This window comes from Gasterosteus aculeatus, chromosome 4 (genome assembly GCF_964276395.1).
Source record: "Gasterosteus aculeatus chromosome 4, fGasAcu3.hap1.1, whole genome shotgun sequence".
Lineage (NCBI taxonomy): Eukaryota > Metazoa > Chordata > Actinopteri > Perciformes > Gasterosteidae > Gasterosteus > Gasterosteus aculeatus.
In genome coordinates, this window is record NC_135691.1 from 11,689,649 (window position 1) to 11,716,382 (window position 26,734).

At 45.4% G+C, this 26,734-nt stretch overlaps 2 protein-coding genes across 8 annotated transcripts; both read left to right on the plus strand.

Annotated features, from left to right (window-relative positions):
* The first annotated feature begins 252 nt into the window (after positions 1 to 252).
* On the plus strand, positions 253 to 10,592 carry ctbp1l (C-terminal binding protein 1-like). 7 transcript variants are annotated; one of them, XM_040174380.2, is made up of 11 exons: positions 253 to 480; positions 1,628 to 1,676; positions 2,021 to 2,099; positions 5,903 to 6,057; positions 6,287 to 6,431; positions 6,510 to 6,716; positions 6,889 to 7,103; positions 7,732 to 7,862; positions 7,954 to 8,081; positions 8,464 to 8,581; positions 8,729 to 10,592. In XM_040174380.2, the coding sequence occupies exons 1-11, from the start codon at positions 407 to 409 to the stop codon at positions 8,904 to 8,906; spliced, it is 1,479 nt and encodes a 492-aa protein (XP_040030314.2). In that variant the 5' UTR covers positions 253 to 406; the 3' UTR covers positions 8,907 to 10,592. The 7 variants fall into 7 exon arrangements, with proteins under 7 accessions (XP_040030314.2, XP_040030315.2, XP_077958355.1 ...); XM_040174381.2 differs by having other exon boundaries at positions 292 to 480; positions 1,957 to 2,099; XM_078102229.1 differs by having other exon boundaries at positions 325 to 480; positions 1,957 to 2,093.
* Positions 10,593 to 16,293: 5,701 nt separating this feature from the next.
* spon2a (spondin 2a, extracellular matrix protein) lies at positions 16,294 to 26,708 on the plus strand. The gene is made up of 6 exons (XM_040173214.2): positions 16,294 to 16,630; positions 19,572 to 19,800; positions 21,584 to 21,804; positions 24,649 to 24,840; positions 25,185 to 25,356; positions 25,550 to 26,708. The coding sequence occupies exons 2-6, from the start codon at positions 19,572 to 19,574 to the stop codon at positions 25,735 to 25,737; spliced, it is 1,002 nt and encodes a 333-aa protein (XP_040029148.1). The 5' UTR covers positions 16,294 to 16,630; the 3' UTR covers positions 25,738 to 26,708.
* The last annotated feature ends 26 nt before the right edge of the window (positions 26,709 to 26,734 follow it).

Genomic DNA, 26,734 nt, shown 5'->3' on the forward strand with positions numbered 1-26,734 from the left:
AAATTACTAGAACATGACACCTAGTGGCGGATCTTTGTATAATATGTTGCACAGAAAGGCGGTAAGTAAAATATAACTTTATTAACAAAATGTTCTGTTCGGGGGACACCTGTTTCACTAAATCCTCTATAGCTTGCTTAACGGACTGTCGGTAACATCTATTTTTGAGGCAAATACATAGTTGGTTCTCTGAAAAAAAATATCGGATGAATTGAGTATAGATACGTTTTTATTCAAGTTGCAGGATTGTTTTAAGGAGGCTCGTTGCAGTGAAACGTTTCGGATTGAGCGCGTCGTTCCGCCGTTACGGGGAGGGCGCTCCTTGCAGTCCGACCATGTTTTTTCCACCGACAGTCTGACCACCACCACCCCCCCCAACAGGCCACTTCCTCTTTTGTCTAATTTCATGGCGATCGGGAGAGAGGGAACGCCAGCGACGCACGCACACTGCCTCAGCACTCCTCAAAGAGTTTATCCGGGGTAAATAACTGACATTTCTTTTGCAAGATTCGGTCACCGGGTTTTCAAAGTAGTTTTCCTTGAATCCAGCCATGTGTACGATTCACATTTCCCCGTAGAACGAATCAACTGTTTAGGTTGTGGGTCAAATATTTCACATTGTAGCGCCACTCGCTGATAACACCCCCCCCCCCCCCCCCCCACCCACCATGCCCCCCCCCCCCCCCCATGCCCCCCCCCCCCCCCCCCCCCCCCCTCCAGCCGCCTGCGTCTCTCCCACACTCAGCGGGACACGCTAGTTTAACGGCGCATGCTAGCTAACTTTAGCGCTGCTGCAGACGCCTGATAAATGTAGCTATGATTTGTTTTTTATTGGCACGTTTAACAAGTGTGTTACAGCTAAATAACACCAACCGCCGCGTATCTCCGGGAGTTAGCAGGACGTTGTGGTTTCCATTAAACGGAGCCACTAAAAGTCCTCGAGTGTTTGTGTTTGGGTGAACGTTAGCTAGCCGGCTAGCTAGCTCTCGGGCTATGTATTCAGTTAGCATTAGTGATTCAGAAGTTAATACTTGCTCAAAACGAAGATTTTAACTGCGATAGACTAGCCGCCCGATAAGAGCCAAGTACCGCTTTATCTTTGAAGGAACATATGACTAGTATTCACCATTCAGTATCATTATCGGGTTAGCTAGCACCATTAGCTAGTTAACGGTAACTTGGCTGCTAACGATATTCTCGTCCAACGTTAACTGACGTTATAAGTTAAATATTATCTTTCAGTCGTTGTTAGATGAACCAGCGTCTCACATTGACGGGTATCGACCGCGTCGTTTAACTGGATATTGCGTGTGTGTGGCTTTATTATTGCAATGCAAATATAAAGTTTGAGCACAAAGTTGTAGTCCGTGATCGACGGTCGTAACAGGTTATCTTACGTTGGATAAGTGGTACATTGTGAGAGAATCAGCTCCTAAGAGCCGGTCCTGAATCACTTATGAGCACAATTACCTTTAACAGAACACGGTTGTGGTTTCACATAACACACTAACTAGCTTGACGTCTGTTTGAATCCTACAACATGTACTTGACAAGGAAGCTGTAGTGAAGCTGTGGCATGAACATAATCTGAATTCAATATTCCTTTTTTTTTTTTAATTGTTCACAGTGTAAACAAAGTAGTCGATCTGACCGGCACAGCGGACGCTTTTCTCCAGGTGAGTGTCTGTAAAAATAATCCATCCTATAATGAATTTATCGTTTTAAATTTGATGGATCGTGAACTCTGCACGTTTGTTTGTGTCATGTCCATGTTTAATTTCTTTATAATAGGAACATTTTGTCATTGCTAGTTTCTACCAAACAAAATTCAATGTGCTTTTGCAGTTTATACAGTTTTGATCATTACTTCATGTGGAAATAGAAACGGGTGAATTATAAATGTTTTTCTGCACCACCGTTTAATTTTCTATTTTCATTATAATTATTTGTGTTCAGGTGAAACTAAGTGGACAACGTTAAAGGCCTCCATAGGACTTGGATCTGATCTTCTCTTTCCCAGGTTCAGACTGCGCGGTCTATGGCTCTGATGGACAAACATAAACAAGTCAAGCGGCAAAGACTTGACCGCATTTGTGAGGGTGAGATTTATACTTCAAAGAAAAACTAAGAACTTGCATGTAATATGTACATTTTATTATAAGTTAATTAAAAAGTAAAACAAATAATTGCTTTATTAAAAAGTTATACTATGAAGCTAGTCATGCCTGTTTACTCAGACAATTTAGCCTTGCATTTATGAAAGAGATGCTTTTATATTTATATATATATATATATATATATATATATATATATAAAATGTATACACAGTGTCATATTAGTCAATATATATATTAGTCACATATATGTGTTTTTTTGTTAGAGCACAACGTTTGAACTGCTACTGTGTTAATATGTAGGCCGAAAAATAGTGAGGGCAGATTTTTTTCTATTTAAACTAGAAAATGTTGAAATGTTTACTCTCGTTTATGGAATTCAATGCTTGACGTTTGTATAATTCTGCTGGATAATGGTTCCTTTTAATATGTTATCCTGCCGCTCTAGGAGTATTCTGGTGTTAATGTGCTTCTTTCTTTTGTTTATGGGTTTGAACGTCTGTTGGTTGGCATGTAACATTATGAACTGGCTGGTTGAGATGCCGATCTTGATGTGTTTTTACAGAGTAATGGTAGGATTAAGAAAAAATACTACATCAGAATCGGCTTTACTGTCAGTGTACTTTCAGTTCAGGCAAATTACAACATATTGCTGGGCAGCGCACACTGCCTCGCTTTGCAGTTGAAAGACTGTTTTACCATCTTCGTACTTTAAGTTTGACTGCAAGGACTTTTCTCCAGACATAAAACATTTTTGATATTCAAAAAATATATAAAACCAAAAATCTATGTCCACTCGGGCTGCTTTTGAGGGCCCTTTGTCAATTTATTTGATTAGATTGGTATCCAAGGAGCGGACAGATGGAAGTCATATTCTGAATAGAAAATAACTGTAAATAGGTCTTTTTTTAATGGCACGCCGGCGTGGACGGTACCGTGCAGATCTCCAGGCGTGATGGTGTTCTGAGCTGTCTCAACGTGTAGATCAGACATAATGGTGTGCCAAAATGGAGGGAACAGTCTGGGTGAGTCTCTGGAGACGGGGGAGAGGACAAGGTGAAGGGTCGCGGCCGCAACTACAGGGAAACGGTCCAGCTGTCTCTTTAAAAAACGACAACAGCCCCAACTGCCCTCGGCCTCAGCCCCGGTTATGCTAATGAGGTTAGTGCTGGTTGGCTGGCCCTCAATGCAGTCGCTCGGTGATTGGACGCTGTGTGTGGGGGGAGAGGCTGGGCGTGGATGACAGCTGGGATCCAGCCAGCCAAGAGCAGGCTGACACAGAGAGAGAGAGAGAGAGAGAGAGAGAGGGAGTAAAAAAAAGCGATAGAGGGAGAGAGAGAGAGAGGAAGACAGGATCACAGACTTCATAATGCAAGGTTAGGCCTGCCGCTCATGTGTTTTCTATCTTGGCATGTTTTTTTGAAATTTGCGTGGGGGTAGAGATCTACGGTTTGGGTGTGGAGAGGCTATCCGTGTGCAGTTTCCATTTTATGTTCACCGCGTATGGGTTTTTGCCGCAGCCGTCAAGAAGGAACTGAATACCGTGTGTGTGTGTGTGTGTGTGTGTGTGTGTGTGTGTGTGTGTGTGTGTGTGTATAGCTGCGTCTGGGTGGAGTACCGCTGCTTGCTGCATTATCATCGTTTGCTGCCCCTCCCCCCCCCCCCCTCACCTCTTACTCCTCCAAATGCAGCCAGAGGGAGAGAGAGGAGGAGGAGGGGGTGAGGGCAAAGAAAGGGAGAGGGAGGGAGAATGAATGAATCACTGAATGAATTGTATTGTGTGCGCGGCCATGCTTGTGCTCAGTAGGCCTCGGGTAGGCCAGTGTGCTATACTCAAATTACTCTTTGTGTAGGCATACTTGTATATTTCCAAAACTACTTATTCAGAGGGCCCTTTGTGGTGAATCGCCTTGGTTTGTATTTTTTTTTTACACATTGTTTTTTTTATTCAGCGTGTAGCAGTAGGCCTGTTAGCATTCTCGAGCCATCTGTGATTATTGTGAATCACATTGCTAAATGCAGTACAGTACACAGTACATTGTAATACACATCTGTAACTGTACCCAGCTGTGGGTTTTTCTTTCCCTCTTTGTGTGTGTGTGTGTGTGTGTGTGTGTGTGTGTGTGTGTGTGTTTGCGCACACTTTTCATGCTTGCATTGGGAAATTCTCAAACGTCAGAGGAAGCGTTCACAAATATTTGTTTTCCACCCTCGGCTACCAGCTCCCTTCCCTCCTCTCACCATTACCTCCTGCTCTCTGTCCAAGTAAATGTTCCAGCTAGACACACTCCCCCCACCCTGGTACAAACACACACCTGTCACACAGCAGGAGCGTGTGTGTGTGTGTGTGTGTGTGTGAGTGAGAGAGTTACAACAAGCAGTTGTAACTCAATTTCCCCTTGTTTTAATACTAATGCATTGGCAGAGCTGCAACACGTAGTCACGGCATTTATTTATATTTGACATGCAACATTTGCTTTGTTGGCATAAGTTGTCCATGGAGCACATTGGCCAAATATGCAGAAGTTTAGATGAGTGAGGTGTGTGTGTGTGTGTCCTGAAGAAAAGGGACTACCACAAAAATAGGAAGACTGACTCTTGTAGACAGGAGAATTTAGGTCATGACTCAGACCCCCTCGTGAACCCCCACCGCCTCCTCCCCAAGACCCCACAGTTTTCTCCACCCCTCCCCCCCCCCCCCCCCCCCCCCAGCCGCCACACTCATCACCTCTCAACTTCGGGTCCCGGGCCCCCTCCTCTGTGTGTGTGTGCGTGTGTGTGCGCACTTCTTGTACAGTGGCAGGTCAGGTTCCCAGACTTCTGCGTCATTAACCGAAATGTAACTTTCCAATGAATCTGAGTGGAACAGAGATGGATCCACCGAGGCCGGATGGTGTATACTGGTTCCATGCATGATTAAACCGAGTTGGAGTTCAACGCCAAATAGGCCAAGATGCTGGACGTCCTCCATGCCCCGTCACAGATTAAGTTACACATCACTTCTCTCACCAAAGAAAACATACACACGCGTGATCCTGGAAGTCCCCTTCTGGGTTTTGGTGAATTTGGAGGTGTTGGAAAAAGAGTCATAAAAGTCCTGAGTTATTATGGTCTACGGAGGGTGGCAGTTACTCCTGTTAACTTTAGCCATGTATGCATGGGGGCTTAGTGTGCGTTCATAACGACTTGCAGCACCCTGGAAAGGTCCAGACATCGGAAATGCAGACTGATGAGTCATTAATCTCTGGCTCAACCTAGCTGATTCTGAAATGTAAGTGGTTGATAGCTTTGTACATCAGCAAGTTTTCACCGCAGATGAACCGTCCGGATCGCCCACACTGCTCAGCACGCGTGCAAATCACAGAGTAATTACTAGTTCTACCATCACAGTGTAAAAGAAGGTTTCACCGTTGATTGTTATCCGCTCATATTCACTAAACCTATGCGATCAGGAAATCTGCATTAATGCTTCCTAGTTGCCCATCCTTGATCATGATGCTTTGTCAATAGCTGATCCCTGAGGACATGGGAGCTAGTTAACGTTTGCTGCAGCGGATCTGCTAACATATGGATACATACACATTCCTGTGCCACACAGCAGGGATCTGTGCACTAGAAGTTGTCAGAAGGGAGTGTGATTCATTGTATCCCGTGCAGTAAGTCTTCAATGAAAACCGATGATTTCTAAATCTTCGTAAAGCATCAGTGTTCCAGTTTTTCCATGGTTGTTGAATATCAAAGCTCTTGCTAATATGCAACTACTAATATAATTTTCTCCCTGCTCTTAGGTATCCGACCCCCCATCCTGAACGGGCCAATGCACCCGAGGCCCCTGGTTGCCCTGCTGGACGGGCGCGACTGCACCGTGGAAATGCCCATCCTCAAAGATGTGGCCACGGTGGCCTTCTGCGATGCCCAGTCCACACAAGAGATTCACGAGAAGGTAAAAAACACACACACACACACACACACACACACACACACACACACACACACACACGATCATGGTCAATGAGGCCAGATAGCATGAATTCTTATTTCATTCCATCAAGCATCCCCACCACACAGTTTAGAGACTCCAAGAAAAGGAAGCTAAGGTGACAAAGTGGCGTTGTAGTTGAGTGGAGTTTAATGTGAGTTAAAATGATTTTTGAATTATTTGTGTCCTGTAGGTGCTAAACGAGGCAGTTGCTGCCCTGCTCTACCACACCATCACTCTGTCCAGAGACGACTTGGAAAAGTTTAAAGGCCTTCGTGTTATCGTCAGGATCGGCTCGGGCTTCGACAACGTTGACATCAAAGCAGCGGCCGAGCTCGGTAAGTGAGCTGAATCGTAAACATAGTTTGCAAGCGCACACATCCTACCGGGAGTATAACCTTCCACCGGTCCTCCAGGCATCGCCGTCTGTAACGTGCCAGCCTCGTCCGTGGAGGAGACAGCCGACACGTCGCTATGTCTGATCCTCAACCTGTACAGGCGAGTCACCTGGATGCACCAGGCCCTCAGGGAGGGCACCCGGGCCTCCAGCGTGGAGCAGATCAGGGAGGTAGCGGGCGGTGCCGCTCGCATCCGCGGCGAGACGCTGGGCATTATCGGCCTAGGTGAGTGGAGAGTGTGGACGCGCGCGTCTAGATTTGTTCGGACGAAGCTTGTTTTGTGCTGGTGGTCTTGCTCTGGTTTGATAATGGTTCCATAAAAGACCCATTTCTTCAACTTGCTTCCGACGGAAGGCTCCACAGCAGCTGTTAACCTCCCCGTTTGTCCGTCTTCCAGGGCGCGTTGGCCAAGCAGTGGCTCTGCGGGCCAAGGCCTTTGGGTTCGGCGTGATCTTTTATGACCCGTACCTGCCCGACGGCGTGGAGCGCTCTCTGGGCCTGCAGCGCATGGCCACGCTGCAGGACCTGCTCATCCACTCTGACTGCGTATCCCTGCACTGCAGCCTCAACGAGCACAACCACCACCTCATCAACGACTTCACCATCAAACAGGTGTGGACTCCACCACTAGCTCACCTTGCGACCCGCTCAAATGCACAAGTGTTTACGAAAGGCGGCATCTTATCGGGCAGTGGTTTTGTGTTTGGTTTTCTCAATTTTAAAAACGGATAGATGTTGCACACTTATTTGTCTTATTGCTGTGTGAGAATTGGAAATAAATGATGTGCCTGCATCAGCTGGGTGAATGGCGTCTTCAGCAGAATGGCCGTATCCTACTGAAATCATTTTTTAACAGCCTTTAAAGGATAAAGGAATCTGTTCTGCAGCATCATGTCTAGTATACAGAACCATCAGGGCTGCCCAGGGCTGCTTTTTTGACTTTGACTTTTCAATCGGCCACATCATGGCGATGTACGATCAGGTTCTGCAATTAAACATGGCAAGCTAGACATCACCAACCTGAATTGGCTTTTTATTTAATATGATTTAAAACCCTTAATGTTGCTTTCATTTTTTAGAGGGCCTTGTAGATCAGCCTTATACAAATAGAAAGTTTTATATGCCAAATAATTTCGGGCCGTGCATTTTGCTGCAAGCCGTGTCTAGCGGCTTGCAGCAAAATGCACTGCCTGCCTGCGCTCCACACATTAAGCATGTCGCTGTTATTTCTATAATACAGATGCGCCAGGGAGCCTTCCTGGTGAACACGTCAAGAGGCGGTCTGGTTGACGAGAAAGCGTTGGCTCAGGCGCTAAAAGAGGGCCGGATACGAGGGGCCGCCCTTGACGTCCATGAGACGGAACCTTTCAGGTAACCATGGAGCTCAATCGACCCGCGACACCCCTTCCCGATGCGCCCGTCTTCTCTGCCGTGTCCGTAACACACTTTACCGTTTCAACAGTTTTTCAACAGGCCCTCTAAAGGACGCCCCCAATTTAATCTGTACCCCGCACACGTCCTGGTACAGTGAGCAGGCCTCCGTGGAAGCCCGCGAGGAGGCAGCCAGGGAGGTTCGCCGCGCCATCACCGGTAAGACCCGTCTTGAATGAATTGTGATAGATCAATTACAGGTGCAGCAGACGGGAACTTAACAGCTCCAACTCCTCAGCGTTTTAACGTTTTTCTTCTGTTAGAGTACTTTCATTAGTATAATACGATATGTACGTTTGCTTATTAAAACAAACTTTAATTTCTATTGTGTGTGTTTGAGAAACCATTATTCCTGTAGCTTATTTATCTTCTACTGCATGAATACTGAATTGCAAGAAATAGCAACATGAATGTAGCTTTGGTACGGCCCAACAGAATATGGAAACAAAGTGTGGGTGGCATTTAGATTGAGGTGCAGCCCTGATACTGATCAGTAGTAAAACAAAAAAAGCTGAGTAACGCCGTGTTTCCCCCACTCAAGGGCGAATCCCGGACAGTCTGAAGAACTGCGTTAATAAGGAGTATCTGATGGCGGCCTCTCAGTGGCCCAGCATGGAGGCAGCCACTGTTCACCCAGAACTTAATGGAGCCACTTACAGGTGACCGAAGTGGATGTAGAAGATGAGAATGGACATGGGTTACACATCAGGATTTTTAAAAGCGTATCATTTTTTTCTTTTTTTTTACACAACAAGCAGCTATCGTGATTTTTTGTTTTTGTTTTTGTTGTCCCATCTGTGTTTCAGATTTCCTCCAGGTCTGATCAATGTCGCAGCAGCAGGGGGTCTCCCAGGAGCTGGTGCAGGGGTTGAAAGCCTCGTTTCAGGAACCCTGCCACACGGCATCACCCCCGTCTCTCACCCCCCGCACGCCCCTTCCCCTAATAAGCCGGAAGCCGACAGAGACATCCCCTCTGATCAATAGCCCCCCCCCTCCCTCCCTCCCTCCTGCTGCCACGAGCACATTCCGTCGCCTCTGGAAACCACCCCCACCTCCCAGCATCAGACACAGCCCCTCCAGCGCCAGTTTCACCTGACGTGGATCGATACAGTCTTGATCCTCAGATCACATAACCAGCCCAGGAGTGACCTATCCACAGCTACCCCCCCACCCCAAAAAGCCTCAGAACACACACACACACACACCCCCCTCCATCCTTGTCCTCATCTCACCCACCCACCTGCCCCCCCCCCCCCCCACCCCACAATGTCAGCAATAACTGTGTTCTCCAGGTTTCAACGATTGGATCGATTTATTCCGAGAGTTGGCTGTTGTTTTAATGGAAAGTTGCCCTGTTGTGGTTATAGGTGTTAATGTTTGTTTGTAAAAAAAAAAAAAAAAAAAAAAAAAAATCTAAAAAAAAACAACCTATATAGCATTTCTGACATGAGGCTTTACAGTCTCAGCCTCCTGCAGTCCTCTGCTGACCGACTCGTAGAGGCACAGAGGCCGAAGCCCCCCGTTGTACATTAATGGCTCATGTTACTGCCCCTTTCTTCTTTTCTTTTTCTTTCACCTCCCTCCACCTGTCGTGTGATTGGGGCAGGGGGGGGTAAATGTGTACTAAACTAAACCCTACAGAATCAGAAGCCATGCCCCCCCACCTCCCCCACCGGGCTGCCCTCCCCAGCCCTGTTTAGTCCTTATCTCCCCTCGACCCTGTCGTCCGTTGGCTCAGCGGAGGGGGTTGCAGTCAGTATCAGACTTAAACAATTCTGTATCTCATAATACAGACAGTGATATCCAACATGGGAGTTTTTACTTGTAGTTTTAGGACAGTCGACCTGCTTTGCTCCTCTATGGATCGTTTTTTAGTCGTGAGATAATAGCGTCATATCAGAGCGCACCTGGCCACCAGTTTCATCTGGTGCTGGAGCGCTTTATTCCAAAGTGTGAGGTCTTCACTCACGTTGGCTTTTTGTGGCCTCGCCAGCAGAGGGCAGCGTCTGACTGCCCAGAGTCGCGTGCTGAGAGCTCCACGCGGCTAATTTCAGCTGAAGAACACGAGCACCCACTGCCAACCTTCACAATGCAGGATGGCTGAGCAGGGATCGACTACCGCCTTATTGTTTTATCAGATCCCGCCGCATCCCAACCCCACCGTGCGTCCACCCGCCTACCCACTCTGCTGCGCTGCCACTGTCATGCCCCACCCTGCACACCTCACTCTCATGGACCAGTATGCATCCACCAACTCCTTTTACGCGAGGGGACGGTAGACTTTAGTTTCCCTGTAAGAGCTAGGGGACAGTGTTCTTGCATGCTGGCTTTATTAATGCAAGTTGTGTGTGTGTGTGTGTTTTATGTGTGCGTGTGTGGGTGGGTGTTGGGGTTGTACGTGTGTTTATATGTTCCCTCACCCTGTTTATGATAAGAAGCTATTGTCTTTCCAAAGGAATAGTCCCTAGGAGTAACTCTTTAACGCTGTTGCCCTGGTGTCAAGGGAACACCTTTCTAGTACCTCAGTAACAGATATTGAATGTACCGTGCATACCCTTTTATTTTTTGTACAGATTTTCTAGAAACTTCTTGACTATTCTTTACCAGAAGGGTTGTGAAATTGTAGCAGTAATGATACAATAAAATAAAATAAAAACATTGCCCCATGAAGTGAATTGACAAAATCCTTTTAGGTTTGCTATACGTCGCTGAATACTCAGGCTTCAACACCGATGCCGCTTCCTCTTATTTCTTCATCGTTGAAATTTCAGCACAGCGCTTTCCCTTTCTTTTGACTCCACACGGCAGTTGATGTGGTTCAAGCTTCATCTTACAAGCTATTGAAACAGACGGAAAAAACAATTAGCGGTTGTCTTGGTCGGCTAGTTCTTGTGTTTAATTACTAAGAGAAGTAGATTCGGTTTTGTTCGACTCTTCCCTTCACTGTCAGACCGCTCGATCTATAATGCATGGGAGGTGTTGTTTTAGGGGAAATACTATTGTTTAATTCCCTTTTGTCATCTTGCTGTTTCCCTCTGCCCCCCCCCCCCCCCCCCTCCCTCTCAGAGTGTTTTCAACACGAGTTGCCATTTTTGTCGTGGTCAGTTTCCAGTGTTGTACAGTTTTCCCTCAGAGTCTATAAGAGACATGGAGCATGTCTGTGTCCTGAGATGCTAGGCTCCTCTGTCATGTGATGAGTATATATTTTTAAAAATAACCCCCATAGTTTGGAATATGAGCATAATAGTAATCTTAAATTTTGCTGTTGATTATATATATATATATATTTTTCAGTTCAGCAGTGCACTGTTATGAAAACCATTCTGTTTTATTGTAGGATTTCATTTTCATGGGTATGTCGTCTGTGTTCTACATGTTGTACTGAAACATTTCGGAGAACAAAAAGAGATCATTCTACTGGTGATTTGATTTTTCCTTTTTTATTTGTCTTATCCCAACTGTCTTTTCCAACGGAAATCCTCTGGGCCTTACTTCTCCTCTCCCTGTAAAAATAGCTGTTATAGCAAGTCGCCATGGAACCACTCACTGCCTTAATACAGTTGACCATAGAAGGTTAAGTCAGGAGACTCATCCAGTCAAAACGAACGGGCCACAATCAGGGCCGCTCCGCGAAAAGCTCCCGACCCCCCCCCCCCCCACCCCACTTCCCCCCGACAGGGCTGATTCTGCAGCACGTTGCATTGCTCTTTCACTGGTGAACCGCATTTGGCCTTGTTTTGGGCTCAAACACAAACATCCAGTGTGATGTCTTACTGCGCATTGACGAGATGTTCTTTTCTTATTTTATCTTTGAATAGTTCGAGTCAGCCGGCACGCGTTTGTGCGTCGTCTAACATAAGCACAGTGTGTTTGCTCACAAAGCCACAGCTGATATTTCACTCCTGGGTGTGAGAATGCCCCCACCCACCACTACCACCCTGGAGCTCTTATAGCATCTTTCACAGTGCTGCCAGAGGGGTTGGGTTCGGGGGGGGGGGCGCATAGCGGACACTGGTCTAGTCTGTTAAAAAAAAAAAGGAAAAAAAAGAAAGAAAAAAAAACACAAATTACAATGAGAATTGGTCACTTTTTCTCTCTCAGGGTTCAAATGCACACATATCCTCCATCAGTTACCCTCTGTCTCGTGTCCCTTCTAATAAGCCCCCCCCCCCCAATATGTAGAACAGCCTCCTGTGTTTTTAGAAACCGCTCTCCCCTCGTTCCCCCTTTGTGCACCGGTCTGAACTTATTTTTCTGTTTTGCTTTCTTTTGGCACTGACATCTAACCAACTAACATGGAATGAATGAATGAATGTTTGCAAGTGACTGTGTGATGTTAAAATTGGGAAATGTATTTTTACAACATGTGAACATTTTTTTTTTCCACTCTGTGTGAATTGTTATTTGTTTTTTTGTTCTTTCACCAGACTGCAAAAAAAACAACACATTCTCATGTAACTAGGCTCTTAAGCTTTATTTTTGTTTTGTTTACTTTTTTTTATTAGAAACAATCATGTTTGTGATGGTAACTTCCGATGGTAAACTCCACACCGTATTTTAATAAAATCTTAAAAATTAAACCTTTGTTCTTGTGGTTACCTTTCAAAGTGACAGAATCTTTTCCGCTGGTCCCTAAAATCTTATGTACTGAATATTTATTTGTTTACTTGATTACAGTGGTTAAATACATGGTGACCGTTGGTCCCACCGTTTACACTCAGATTTGGCAGAAAACCAAATTGTTTACTACCCCAGTCGGTCAGCTCTCTTACACGGCAACGAGTGATTATGCCGGAAAGGCCACAGCTTCACGAGCGGGCCGGCTGCGCCTGGTGTACGGGAAAAGGGGGCTTCTCTGCAGACCCACAGGGCAGAGGAAGGCGGCAGATTATTACCCCCAAAATTGCTACCACATGTGCATAACCAGGAGTGATGGCAGTACTCAAAGCTGAAGCTCCACTCACTGGAGTCACCCTCGGGTGCCTGCTGGCACCCTCACACGGGGTTTAGTTTGCTTGTGTCTTTAATTCTCATTCTACATCCAATAATGAGTTGTTTTTTTGCTTTGACATTGTCTTGGACAAAACTCAACATTGTAACATACAACATAACATTGTCACAAATGTTAAAAGGACTCGTGGACACAAGAATCAATGATAAGTGAAGCTGCAGAAGCTACATGCTTTCCAGGTCCTACTGGAGGTGGTGCAACAAAGTGTAGTAGAGCATCATCCACCTCTCCCAGCATCTTGCATTCGTCCTGTTGACCCTGTTTAGCTAAGATAAGGAAGAGGAAACACTGGTAAGAACCAGTCAAATGGAAATACAGGTTCCTGGGCTGCTGTTGGCTCTTAACCTCCGTACACTGCCGTGTGGGTCATCATGCTCAGCCTTAACTTTAATTTAGATTAAAATAAATTATCAGAACAATATAACACACTCTCGGAGCAACAGCAATAAATATATATAGTAATACATTTGTTTTCTTTTCTTTTTCTGAACATCCACCAGAAAAAACATTAGTCTTTTCTCATAAACAGTATGTCAAGTAATCAGGGTCCCTGTTAGAGTGCGGTGGTCTAGCACACAAAAAAGTACACAGCTGGAATTGACTGCAAGGGACTTCTTAGACTGTAAGCTTATGGATTTCCTTTGGAGAATCTCAGTCAAAGAAAGAAAAACATTTCCAGGGGTGCAGGTTGAGCAGTTACACAGTGACAAAAACTTTTTATATCCATCCCTCCAACTTTACATTTTCTCACTCCTCTGCGCCAAGCCACTTGGTAAGAGGTCATTTACATTTCCAGATGATAAACAACCTCTCGTCTACAAGAGGAAAACCTCCTCTCACAGGGTGCAGATGTTGCAGGTGTGGCCTGGTACTTCTGTGCACTGGAGGCCAGACGGCTGTGTGAGCCTGCACGTTGTCTGGTGCACGTTGCAACGCCGTCACTTTGCAGTCCGCTCAGTTTCATACAGCTCCTGTGTCCTCCGCTGCGTCTCAGGGGGGCTCATGCGTTTCATTTGTCTTGCACGTCACAGCCAACGTAGTCTGCAGGAGTTTGGCTCCACTGGTTGTTTGGGGACAGCTAGTTGGCTGGCATCAATGCTGTGCAACGCATTTAAGTGGTACCTCAGGCTCACGTACTCCGGCGATAAGATCCTTCCAGTTTGCAGTGGTTGCAAATGGCTTTTCTTTTATCCGCTACGCCGTCTGGTAGAGATTTTAAATGCCTTTTTAAAAGTGCAGCACCTTTCTCCATTTCCTCGGCCAATGTGCGCAGCAGTGTTAAGGCTAACGTGCCCAGCCCTAAAAAAAACAAAACAAAAACTCAAAAATGGGTCAAAGGTCATGGAAGATGATTTAACTGAGGTCCCAAGATGAAAACGTTGACAAAGTCAGAGTGTTTACAGCCGTGATGGTGAGAACCAGGAGCAGATTCACAGATTAGGACGTGTAGAAAGTTAGTACGCGTGCTGGTGCACACATGTCTGTGTGATGGATTAGTCCCAAGACAGATGACCTATCCCTCTTGGAAAAATGGTTCCACTTACTCTGAAGGAGAGAAGTTACATATTTAGTTATTTTGGGAATAATAGACTATTTGTCCAGCCAATGAATGATTTAAATGTTACGTTACTGTCAGATCATATTAGCTTTGGTTTCGTTTTTAAAAGATACCGCAGTGCATCTTCATTTGACCAGGACTTATAATACAATGAATTACAATAAAACACATTGACTGCGTGGCCCAAACCTTACGTAGCGTGTCACACATTGCAAAATAAGACGTCAGTCAGTCAGTGAGCAGACCAGTGCAAAGGCTGACGTTGTGTTTTATTATTATTAACGACTGCGTGTAGTTTACTTTTAGTCAAGCACCACATACTGCATATTGTCATGGAGATGAAAATACTCAGGAAATATGTCTCCATCCAGGCTGAAAATAGTCCCAATGGAAGCTAATGTCAGGCTCACTGAATGGTGGCCATTTTTGTTCCACTCATCTTGACTTTTTGAGATATGAATATATATATATGTATATATGTACACACACACACACACACACACAGTCTATATACTATGTATATACTACAACGCTGGTGTCAGTCTGTCCGAGGTTTTCCTCTCATTGTTCTCTCATCATTCCACTTGGCTCAAGTGAAATTAGCGTGAGCACGTAGTTTACAGAAAAAAGATGCAATCTCGAAGATTTGCGTCTATCAGGAAATTTGTATCCATTCTGCAAGCTGCTGTGTGTGTGTGTGTGTGTGTCTCTGCCGGGTCTAGTTTAACTGTAAATTGTGTTCTAGTTATTAAAGGTTGCAGGTTTGCAGGGATATGAGTTGGTCTAAATGTTCACTTCAGATATTTTGCGGTTTGGTGTATCACACAAACACACAGTCACACAAACTCACAGATGTGCGTCATTGATGTTTCACATGAATGAGTCTATCTGAATACTGAGCTCACTGACATTAATCAGTGGGCAGCAGCGGAGAAGTCCAAGTTTTCCAATAACCTACTTTCCAGACAGACAGATGAGAGGACTGAGTAATGGTTTTGGAGACAAAGAGGGCCGAAAGAAATGAATGTAATTGTGTATTTGATTGTGTATGACTGCTGGACACAAACTCCAGATTGTTACCTGATCCACATCTAACCCCATTTATCCTCTTCCTCTGTCAGGTTCTTCTGGTCTCCCCTACTTTCTGGCGAGCCGTAGTGACGTGGCCAGAATCGATCCAAAGGTCTGCACTCGTCCAGGTCCCAGGGGGTTGTGCTTTGGTCCTGGCTGACGTTAGCCAGGTCAAGTCCATCTTTGATTTCACACGCTCTCACACACTGCTGCCCGAGCCTTGACGTATTGATGAGTGAGCGGCAGCCAGCAGCAGAAAACCTCCCTGGTTGCGCATGTGTGTACCAGCTGTGGGACCCGGGGACCAAACGTCTGACACGCAAACCCTGTGACCCGGGGATACGGGGTTCCTCGGCTGAGATCACAGCTGGATCTGCCACAGGTCCGACATATTTGGAGGGGGGAAAAAAGACGGAAGCCATTAGAAAGCCCCTTGATTTTCTCCAATCTCCAATCAGTGGATTAACTGCGGAAATAAATGGCTGTGCCTCTGACCGGACTCCACTCGCGTGTCGTCCAGGTTGCGTGAGCCCTCTTTCTTGTGTCTCAATTTTACTTCCATTACTCAGCAACGAACAAGTGTGACAGCGTGCTCAGAAGAACAGAGGTAAGAAAATACACAACGCTGAGTGGTGAATGTTAAAACGAGGCCAATTTGATGTTGATTGCCTGCTGAGCAATGAGGTTGCCGAGTTTACACGGCCACTCAAAAGGCTGGGGAGGGAAGGGGAGAAAGATCGAGGGACAGCGGAGGAGAGGAGTGAGGCTGTTAACTCCCTTTCCATACAAGGAGAGGCAGGGGGAGAAAAGAGGAGGGGAGGAGAAAGCGAGAGGCAGTGAGAAAAGGAGAGGTAATATGAGGAGATACAATGAGAGAGAGAGAGAGAGAGAGAGAAGGGAGGAGGAGAGAAAGAAAGGAGATACAGGCAGGATAGAGAGATAAAGGCCAAAAAGGCTGCAGTGGGGAGGAAGAGAAGAAGCGAATAGAGCTGTTTCCTCTCTGAGAGCCGAACAGTGTGATTCTGCTGCAGCTTCTCCAGCCTCCAATGACTGACTGAACCAACGCAGGTAGGAAACCCGCTGAGACTCCATTCATTCTCCGCACCAGAGTCTGAGAGCACACATGCAAGTGTGAACGATCCCGTACACTTAAAAATAATTATATACATTAATATAGGTAATAAAGTCAAATATGGGATTATTAGTACTGATGCTTTAACATGTTAACATATTGGAGATTATTTTCATTTTTTTCTTGTATACATATGAGGTTAACAATGCATCATGTTTCAGAGATATATCTTTTTTTTAATGTTGATCTTATTAAGTAACCGTTAATTAAAGCCGTTGGTAAGGGAGTACTAGTAAGGGAAAGTACAACTATCATAAGGTTATCCCATATGTGTGATGGAATTATGGTTTTGTTTGTTGCGACAATGAACACAAATCTATTGCCATGTTTTTATTGATTCTTGCATGTATTTGCAATCAGGTAATCTTACCTTCATTGCTACAAATTGTTTACAATATCGAGATATATGTCTGCTATGTCCATCCACCCTATTCTTTTGGCTGAAATTGTGTATATACATGGATTCAGGCAAAGCAGAATATGCATCCCCTCCTTACTCTTATCTCTGTCTGAACTGCTGCCTCCCCATTAGTTGTCATGATCTTCCCTCCTCTTGCGTGTCAGTTTTCTGACCTCCTGTTGTGATACATGCACAGCTGAACGTGTTTGTGTGTCGATGCATGCGTGCCGATGAACATTACAGGCCCACGCGGGTGTTTTAAAGGCTCATTCAAAAAATACTGTTGCATTTCTTGTCTCCAAAATCCCACAATCTACCACTCTCCTATTTAAAATATTTTTGAGGAAAATCTTCAGCAGGTCTCCTCCCCGCCATCCCCTTGTTAAAAATCTGTGCTTGTGCATGCATACCTGCATGCCTGTGTATATGAGCAGAGACAAATGTGTGTATTATCTCTGCATGAGTCTGCTGTAATTACACAGGGAAGGTGCCCATGGGTAGGCACCCGCCACATTTGGCCCCGCGCCACATCCCCCAATTTTATTGTGTCTTGCGTCTGTCTGTCTGTGTTGACTGACGAGAGCAGGTCTGTGTGGTGTGACTACACACTGTACGTGTGTGTGTGTGTGTGTGTGTGTGTGTGTGTAGGTGTGTGTGAGAAAGAGAGTCTACTGAAAATAAGTGCTTTTTGTTTGTGTTTGCGTCAATAAATGCCATACAATCTTTCATTGTTGCTGCATGTGTTTCCAGGCGTGCCTGCAGATATCACCTGTAGCACATCTGTGTGTGACAGGGGGGGAATTCAAAATATGTCTCTTTAGTGTGTTTTAGGGTCAGTGTGACAGGTTCAGAGGGATGATCGAAGGCTTTACTGAAGCAAACGCTTAGGTTAAGTTAGGGGTGATCTGGTAAATGGTTGTTACGGCAACCAAATCAACATGGCAGCCATTAACAGGTTGCACAGTATGTAAAATAAACCAACCAATTGGAAAAAGAAAGGTAATGTATTGTGCATGCGTGAATTGACAGTTTAAAACATTCACCTTCGTTGTCTGGAATGTGTGTGTGAACAAGGTTGACCTAATTCTCTACTATAAAACATAAGGAACGGAGCTAACTGGGCATCAGCAGTTAAGCTCACGTGACAAAATCCTGAGGTGAACTTAACTCAAGCACAAAAAATACAACGAAAAATCCCCAAGGAAACAGAGTTACCTTGTGGAACAAGTTGCATAATTAGGCATTTAAACCTGGAGCTTTGTCCGTCCCCTGCAGAGAAGCCAGTGAGATGATTCGTTGACTGAGCAGTGAGATCAAAGCCGGGCTCTGTGTGTCTCTATACTCAAGGTATTTTTACAGCTGGCTGTTAAAACTATGCAGTGGTTAATATACATTTGATGGAGACGGGGAATTGATAAAACACTTGGTTAAATAAGGCTGCAGTCAAAAAAGAGTCAGAGTTTTGCAGCTACATTGGCACAGTATTGTCTGACCTCTGGAAATAGACTTCAGGGACAATGAGCAGCTTGACATGACTGTTAAGTGTGTAACTTACGTGTGTGCATGGGAGTGTGTGTTGCCGTGCACATGTGTGTTATTGTGTGCCCAAATTTAACTGTCTGCATTCTGCAGCTGCTTGGGTGTTTTGTTATAGTGCAGTTACCAATAGAAACGCCACACAAGGCTGCAGCCACGAAACACACAAACGCAGAGAAAAACACCTATTGATTCATGAGAAATTATTTTTTATAGATACAATAAAACCGTGTCACTCTATTGCCAAATTACTTCTGTTTGTTTCCATGGATGTTTTACAGCTCCCACTTTAAAAATAAATCTGGAATAAATTAGCGGGGCATTTGTTGCAGCACAATAGAATAGCTTGTCACTTTTAGTTGTTAGAGAGCAGTGAAGGTAATGAAAATAAGGGTGTGAAGTGTAAAAAGGATTGTGCGATGAAAGGATGTCTGTGCAGAAAGCGTGTGGAGAGGAGACAAATGGCATTACAAGGAGTTACATTCGTCTTCTGGAGTGAGATGGAAGGTGATAATGCACTTTGCCCTCCTCGCCTCGCTGCCTCTCTCGACATAGTGAGATTATGACCGAGCCGCCGGTGGTCAGTGGATGGTCAGTCGTTGAGGTCAGTAGAGCAGCAGAGGAGAGGATTTCATGTGTCATACCAGCCCGAGAATAGAACAACAGCAATGCTGTGGCCGACACTACGTGAAATGTTTTGCCGTGTAGCCACAGATTGGCTGTGGACCAACACACACTCGACCCAGCTCTGGGGAATCAAAGTCATCAGGGACGGCAGGGAAATTGAATTTTTTTTTTTCCCATCATTTTCCACGATTGCTCTGGTTTTGTTTCTCAAATGTTAGAATCCGCAGATTTTAATTATAAAATATCCCCAGTGTGTCTAGTGGAATTAATGAAAACTCTTTCACAATCACTTTTCATTTCTCCGTCTCCTTCAGATGATGTCATCTGAGCACCTGACCTGCAGTTGGCTGCGGCAGCTTCTCGTTGTACTTCTGAAGCTTTGTCTCACTTTTGCTGGACCTTTGAGACCACTCAATGGGACGGACTGCACAGCCAAGGGTCCTGCTTCCTACATAGTGGTCTTTACAGGTCACTGGAGCCCGGAGGCATTCCCCAAGCAGTATCCACTGTTCCGGCCCCCTGCACAGTGGTCCAAGCTCATAGGTGAGAAAAAACAGCCCGGGACAAAGAGGTCGGTTATTTTATAAAATCTGGTATAGCTTATGGAACGTTTTACTTAAAACACAGAGTAATCCATTGAATTTTTGAACGCGGGACGGAGATGGTGAACCACAGTGAGATGGAGAGACACTTCAACTAAAGGAAGATGTTTGCTCCCCATCACGTGTCAGAGGCTTAAGTCCTTATAGTCAGCACCCACATATGCTCACAGACACTTACAAGGTGGTGATTGCTGTTAATGGAGCAATAAGAAAGACAGTCTAAATGCAACCAGATGGGCTGTTCCACAAACTCTTTCCAGCCATATCTTTATAATTCTCCATTTATTTGACTCAAACCTTTGCTCCTTCCCACATTTCTGCTGGTTTACCACAGTGTTGCCGGTAAACGCTGCAGCAGTGGTTTTCTGGGCTGGGGATGGTGGGTGATGATGGTTTTGGGTGTGGTGGGGTCAGACCACTTACTTCCGAGCCAGGAGGACGAAAAGAAGAAGCAATTCCGGCCCCCGTATTCTGCTTTTCTATCCCCCCCAAAACCCATGGGGCATGGGATGGCTGGCAGATGTTTGTACGTTTGTGTGTGCGTGTGCCGGACTGCTCTCGTGCATTGAAGTCTGCGGCGGCCGCGGCTTTGTCTGGTATCCCGTTCTCCCGACGGTGCCGGGGGACGATGTGCTAGTTACTCCTCATAGAGACAGACACCGGAGATTCTGATCAACCATAATATCTTTTGATGTGTGTCCCCCCTTCCCTAAAGGCGTGAGAACAAAATGAGAAGAAAAGCGCAGGGGCCTCAATGGTCCGACGCTCTGCTGGTAAGCGACAAAAACAATGTTGGAAATGGAGTTTTGTCACAGCACAAAGAAAAGCTTAGCCTGTCGAGGGGGGGGTTCAAGGGGGCCTGCAATGGTTGTGCGGTGCTTTATTGTGGGTGCGAGGGTGCTGCCACAGGGAAGAGGAAATAGAGTTTGTCAAAAACAAAAATAAACGCAAGCAATTTAGGAAGGGCGGGAAGTAGGCTTTAACTTGATGGGGCTTAACGTGACGTCTTATCGAGTTTCAAGGTCCTGATGCTTGTGGGAAATTTGTTAGGATGGAAATTCAATTGAGTAAGGGCGGTTTGGGGAGAAATAAGATAGTGTGTGAAGTGTGCTGGGCAGATTGTGTGCGTGGGTTGGTACAGAATGTGTGTTAATACATGTGTAGAGAGCATTTAAGTGCAACTTGTGTATGTGTGCCATTACGCAGCTCTGAGAAGTGAGGTAAGGCAGAGCCGTCAGAGCATTTGTCAGCGTGTTTCTGGCTAACCTTACTCCGCCCTTAAAACCACTGGGCCAGGCATGTGGCTCTGTGGGTTTTAATATAGCGCACCAGAACCGGAGGTGCCAGCTGTTCAATCTTAATTAAACGCTTGATAATTCAAACTAAATATGAGAATGTGAAGAAAAAAGGTTTTTCCGTTGTCCATTAGGTTAATAAGAAGGATCAAAGGTAGGAGATCGTAAACCTGCCTCTCAGCAGCGATCAGTTATCAGTAATAAAAGCAGAAAAGAGAGTAACTGTAAAAAGTTCAATAAAACCAGAGACATGCATACTAGCAGATTCTTCTGAATTGTCTGTTAAATCGCAGAATGTAGGAGAAATACACACAGGCTCCACCGTGGAAATGATCTCAGCGCCTGGCTGAGGCTCTGCGGTACTTCATTGACATTGATATGCATTCCGGTGAATCAGCATCTTACCCCGGTTCTCCTCTCTCCCTTTAGCGGTCAGCCACAATCAGCATTTTCAGCTGTGGGAGGAGGGTGCTCCGGCAAGTGCAGGGGTGCAGAGCTTTGCTGAGGTCGGGGTGACGGTGGAGCTGATGAAGGCGGCCAAGGAGGCCAGGAAGAGACGCGCGGTCGGCGCCATGCACCGAACGGCCGGCATCCCTAACGGCATCGGGCACAGCTCCACAGAGTTGCTCATGCAGCCCAGGAGCTCCCTGGTAGGCACCAATAAACTCTCAGTAGAAGCACCACTCGTTCGCAAAGGAGCAAACATGCTCAGACAGAGTAAGTCACACAAAGTGTCTGACTTAAGGGGGCGCGCGGGTTGAGGCAGTGTAAGAACTTAGGGACGAATGTAGGTCACCAGACTTTGTCGCAGGCCAACACCTATTTCTAAAAACTCAAACAGTGAATGTTTGCCTTTCCATCTGCAGCCCTTTACCCCGCGTTCATCGGCTGCATGACGCATTTTTCCATAGTGCCATAACCGCATGCCTACCTCAAATCCCTTGCCTTTGTGTAAGCCCTAGGAACAAACTTAGCGAGTCTGACCGTGACCTTTAACCCCAGACTCACTCGCTGCTCCGCAGAAGTGGATCCCTGTAGCCAAGCGACGATAAACTGTGCGTTGTGGTTGGACAATAAGCCTGCAAACACATTCAAATTGTTAAGCCAGTGCTAAACTTCATCCTGAGGCCCCTCACCCTGAGCTCACAGTTCAGTGGGACGCGCAGGAGACGGAGTGCAGACCGCGAAGGATGGATGTGGCCGCTTGTGGTCGCGGGCCTTCAGCACTTGGGTTAAACATAGTCTGATTGGATAGTGGAAAGAACTGTTTTTGGTCAGAGTGTATGGGCGACGTCATGGGGAGGCTCAGGTCCCCAGATGACTGAGTAAAGATCATGAACAACCCTGTTGGTGGACATCTTCAGGTGGGTACTTGTCATGGACAGCAGCTTCACAAATTTTCACCTCGATACTTGATGTCTGTGGCTGCTTTTAAATGGGCTCGTCTGTTTTTAGATGGACAAAAATGTCGTGCAAAAATAAGCAGGTGATTATGTATGTTTTTTTTTTCAACTTGACAATGTTGTGAATGTGTTGACAGCTTCATCTGCTATTTGGCTTATCTACCGTTTTCTCTCGCGCAAACTCTTATATAAATCCTGTGCTTTTTTTCTTGCCCACAAACCAAAACATTCATACGCAATGGCCCAAGAATCCAAAACACATTTGATTCCTATCTCCATATTCATGAGCCTTCTGCCACGTCTGTTAAATGTGTAATTTAAAACAGACTGATCCTGTCAAATAAGCAGCATTCAGGATCTAACTGCCATTTACTCTTCAAGTATCTGAGTCACTGGCCCCACAGAAAAGAGGACAAGAGCTGAGCATTTACGAGCTGGCGCTACTGGAGTGAGTTGCATGTTTTTAAGGTCTCTCTGAGCCTGAAGATTAGGTGTGTTGAAGTCTTCGTGAGTGGGATCATGGCAGCTTTGAGTAACTGTCTTTGCTCCAGAGACACTTCCTGGCCTGCATATTAGAACCAACACGGACTGATCAAGTAGTAGACGTCCTTGCTGAGTGGCCCGATTGATATAGCAGGAAGGAGTTCTTGGATAAAACGCTGTTTGAAAGGAGCCTGAAAGGGGGGGAGGAAGGAAGGAAGGAAGGAAGGAAGGAAGGATGGGATCAGTGGATGATTCTAAAAAGCAACAGAGCTGCTTCTCATTTGGTTTCCTCTGCGTGCCCCACAGGCAAGAAACAAACCCCTTGTGTCATGCTGACATTACCTGCCTGCCCCCTGTCCCCAGTGGTCTTTTGCACCTGGTAAACTGGTTTGATGGTTTGTTCCAGCAATCCTAGATCCAGTGTGCTCTGTTTGACTCCAGTAGCGACCCTTTCCAAGCCCACCCAACCTTCTCCGGCCCGCAAGTGAGGAGAGTTTTTGTCAAATACGCTGTTTTCTGGTCTCCTGCCACCTCAGCGTGCGCTGACCCCGGGGCCACTTCCTGCATGAGGTCATTAGCTCTCAGGAAACATCCATCACAGTCTGAGGCTGCACAGGATACTGGGTGGGTGCATGTATGCGCAGGGCACACACAGTCTCCAGTCCTAGAGTTAATAAGTTCGATTTTTTTAATGACTCCTGACACCATCAGTGTTTTACAAGCGTATTTTCTTTTCTTTAACTTAATAGATTCTGCAAAGAGCATATACCAACAGAGAGAGGCAGCATGACACATAATAATGCTGTGAGGTAATCAAACTACACCAACAGCAGTTGATTGTTGTTTGTACTTTTATGATTTTTCCCCTACTTATCCAGAGTGTTGCTGTTAGACTTTTAATAGCAGCCAGAGTAATTACAGCAGTGCTTTGATTATTTGTGTGTGAAATCTCCATCTTAGTTTAATTTGCAGTTACAGCCAAATGAGCTCATTGGGGGGAAAAGAATATTTACATAGAAAGAAATTTGAATCAATCTTGAAATAAATATTTTCTTCAGAGTGTTTTGCTCCTGGATATGAGAAGATATAAAAAGAAAGAGAGAAAGTATACACGAAAGCATCTGAGAAACCAGCCGTGAAGTCAAATTGAGCGTGGTGCGTTAAGTGGAGCGGCCAATGGCCCCCGCCCTGCTGCCTCTCCCCTGCTTCTGGCGCCGTCACTTGGATCACACCAATCTTTGCACTCAGCCGTCACTCTGATCCCAGAAACACACCTGCATAATGATTTCTGGCTGCATTTGCAACGTTTTGACGCTATCGCGGCTATAAAATCCGTCCACAGAGAATGTAAACATCCGGCAAAGAACTCAAAGGACAAAAAACACGGCGTTGTCGGTTTTGCAAGTGTTAAGTCATAAACCTGGATGAAAAGCTATGGGATCACCAGAGTTACTCAAATTTAGGAATAACATATATGTCGACATACAAATGTCATGGCAATCCATTCAATAATTGTTACAATATTTCAGGACATAAAAAGGCCAATGAACAGAAGTTTTCCTCTTATTAAAGCTTCATCTAACCGCCTTCTCTCTCCCCCACCAACAGTTGTCCCTCATGGTGAAGATGATCCCCAGCCCCGACTGGTTTGTTGGTGTGGACAGCGTAAACCTCTGCGAGGGAAGCCAGTGGAAACAGGAAGTGACCTTTGACCTACAGCCTTACGACGCAGGGACAGACAGTGGATTCACTTTCTCTTCTCCTAACTTCCCCACAAGCCCTCGAGAAAACATCACAAAGGTGAGGTCTCGCAATGGTCTCGCCCATTGGTTGATACGTTGACCTAATGTGGTCATTCACTCCACGTTGAGTCAAGGCAAGGTCCTCGCCTTATACTTAAAATAGGTTAGCAGTGTGGGAAAGGGTTGTCATTCTTAGCTGTCTGCACTAATGATTACTTGCCGGCCCTCATGCCTGACCTGAAGGGATTTCCAAGTAAAAAGTAAGTAAAAGGGGCCTCACTTACATAACAGATCCTTTCCCAGCATGTATTTAAAGTCGACTATGTGCACTTGAACTATTGTTGAGAACCTACCGGCTCTCCCGATACATGTTGCATAACAGTTTTTTGATGACTTGTTCAGCTCACATCTCTGATGCCGAACCATCCAGCCAACTCCTTCTACTACCCACGCCTGAAGGAGCTTCCACCTATTGCCAGCATAAGGATCACTCGACAGCACAGATCATCTGACCGTCAAATCCTCATGTCCAATCATATCCTGCCAAACTCCATCAATCCTCAGCTCTTCTCAGGTAAGTCCACAGGACTCCCAACATCTGTGGGACATGAACATTCCACCTGGAAGTTAATGACGATTATGATGAACCTACAAGTGCGTGCTTCTATATAACCAGCACTTATCGTGATTTGCACCGCTCACTCACGCTTTGCCTTTCCTCTTTTTACTCACACGTTCTGTTTTTTTCTTCTTTCTTCTCTGTTTAGCGACACCCCTGGACTGTGAAGTGTCTCTGTGGTCGTCCTGGGGTTTGTGTCTCGGTCCCTGCTCCAAAGGTGGTGTCCGCCACCGCACGCGTTACATCCTCCTGCGGCCGGCCAACGCCGGCGTCCCCTGTCCTGAGATGGAGGAGCAGGCTGAATGTGTACCACACAGCTGTAAGAGACTCCAGTGAATGCACAAGGTGCTCCGGCCCCGACACTGCCAGTGATCAACACTGGGACAAACGTTGCTGCATGTTGAGCATCCGCGGGATAATGCTATGGATGGTTTGCCACTGTCAAATTGTGGAAATGGGAGACCTGCTGCTTTTCCTTTAAAGCTAATTGATATTGGAGTGTAAACCTCCCTGGATGTATTTTAATTAAAATAAAGGGATATTGAAGTCTGAGTAGAGCAGAACGTTGAGCGTGTTTGAAATAACACTTAGAATGTGGTCAGATAAAGTTTGATATTCATCAGTTGCGAGTGCGAAATGCAAAATTTGAGGGGAAGATAAATGAGAAGTGTGTCCCCTCAAAGATCTGTTCACACTTTTTCATCATTCACAACATTTGCGTTCAATCTGACACTGATCGTTGCACACCAGAATCACACCAGAGTCTTTGCATGTAATGCATACTTTTACTGGCACGGAGGGATTGCTTTGCATAGAGAACATATATTGGAACATACAGCCCCTTTATTCTGTTCTTGCTTTGTACTGAAAAGCTTAGCAGATAGCTAAGCTTAGCTAACAGTAGATCCATTAAATAAATACCCAGGAATCCATTGCAGAGTGCTGCAAAGGGCTTTTAGTAAGAATCTTTTTTAATTTTGTAAAGAGGGATTCCTTTGCATAGAGAATATATAGATGCTTGGTACACACAGCTCCTTTAAAAATAGCCTGACATGCCGATTTATAAATATCACCCTTAACAAGAAAGACCTAGTTACGGACTCAAGGCTGTCAAATAGCCTAAAGAAGCGAGCCTATTTTATAACAAGATGTTTTTTTCAAAATGGTTTTACAAAGGGAAAGACAAATATTTGTATCGTTATCTCTTTCGAGTTTTTGCTGTGTAGATTTTGTATATACTTTATGATGTATCTTATCATGTATAACTCATGAATAAATAAGGAGGCGTTCCGCTTTTCAGTTGTAAATTTGTTGTTATATGAAAGCTTCAATT

What these genes read in the sequence shown, in the direction of transcription:
- ctbp1l (XM_040174380.2), top strand. Translation starts at nt 407, where the DNA reads ATGGCGATCGGGAGAGAGGGAACGCCAGCGACGCACGCACACTGCCTC. An exon ending in CCTCAAAGAGTTTATCCGGG is followed by an intron (nt 481 to 1,627) that starts GTAAATAACTGA and finishes AATTGTTCACAG; the next exon opens with TGTAAACAAAGTAGTCGATC. An exon ending in CACAAGAGATTCACGAGAAG is followed by an intron (nt 6,058 to 6,286) that starts GTAAAAAACACA and finishes TGTGTCCTGTAG; the next exon opens with GTGCTAAACGAGGCAGTTGC.
- spon2a (XM_040173214.2), top strand. Translation starts at nt 19,572, where the DNA reads ATGATGTCATCTGAGCACCTGACCTGCAGTTGGCTGCGGCAGCTTCTC. An exon ending in ACAGTGGTCCAAGCTCATAG is followed by an intron (nt 19,801 to 21,583) that starts GTGAGAAAAAAC and finishes CTCTCCCTTTAG; the next exon opens with CGGTCAGCCACAATCAGCAT. An exon ending in CTCGAGAAAACATCACAAAG is followed by an intron (nt 24,841 to 25,184) that starts GTGAGGTCTCGC and finishes TGACTTGTTCAG; the next exon opens with CTCACATCTCTGATGCCGAA.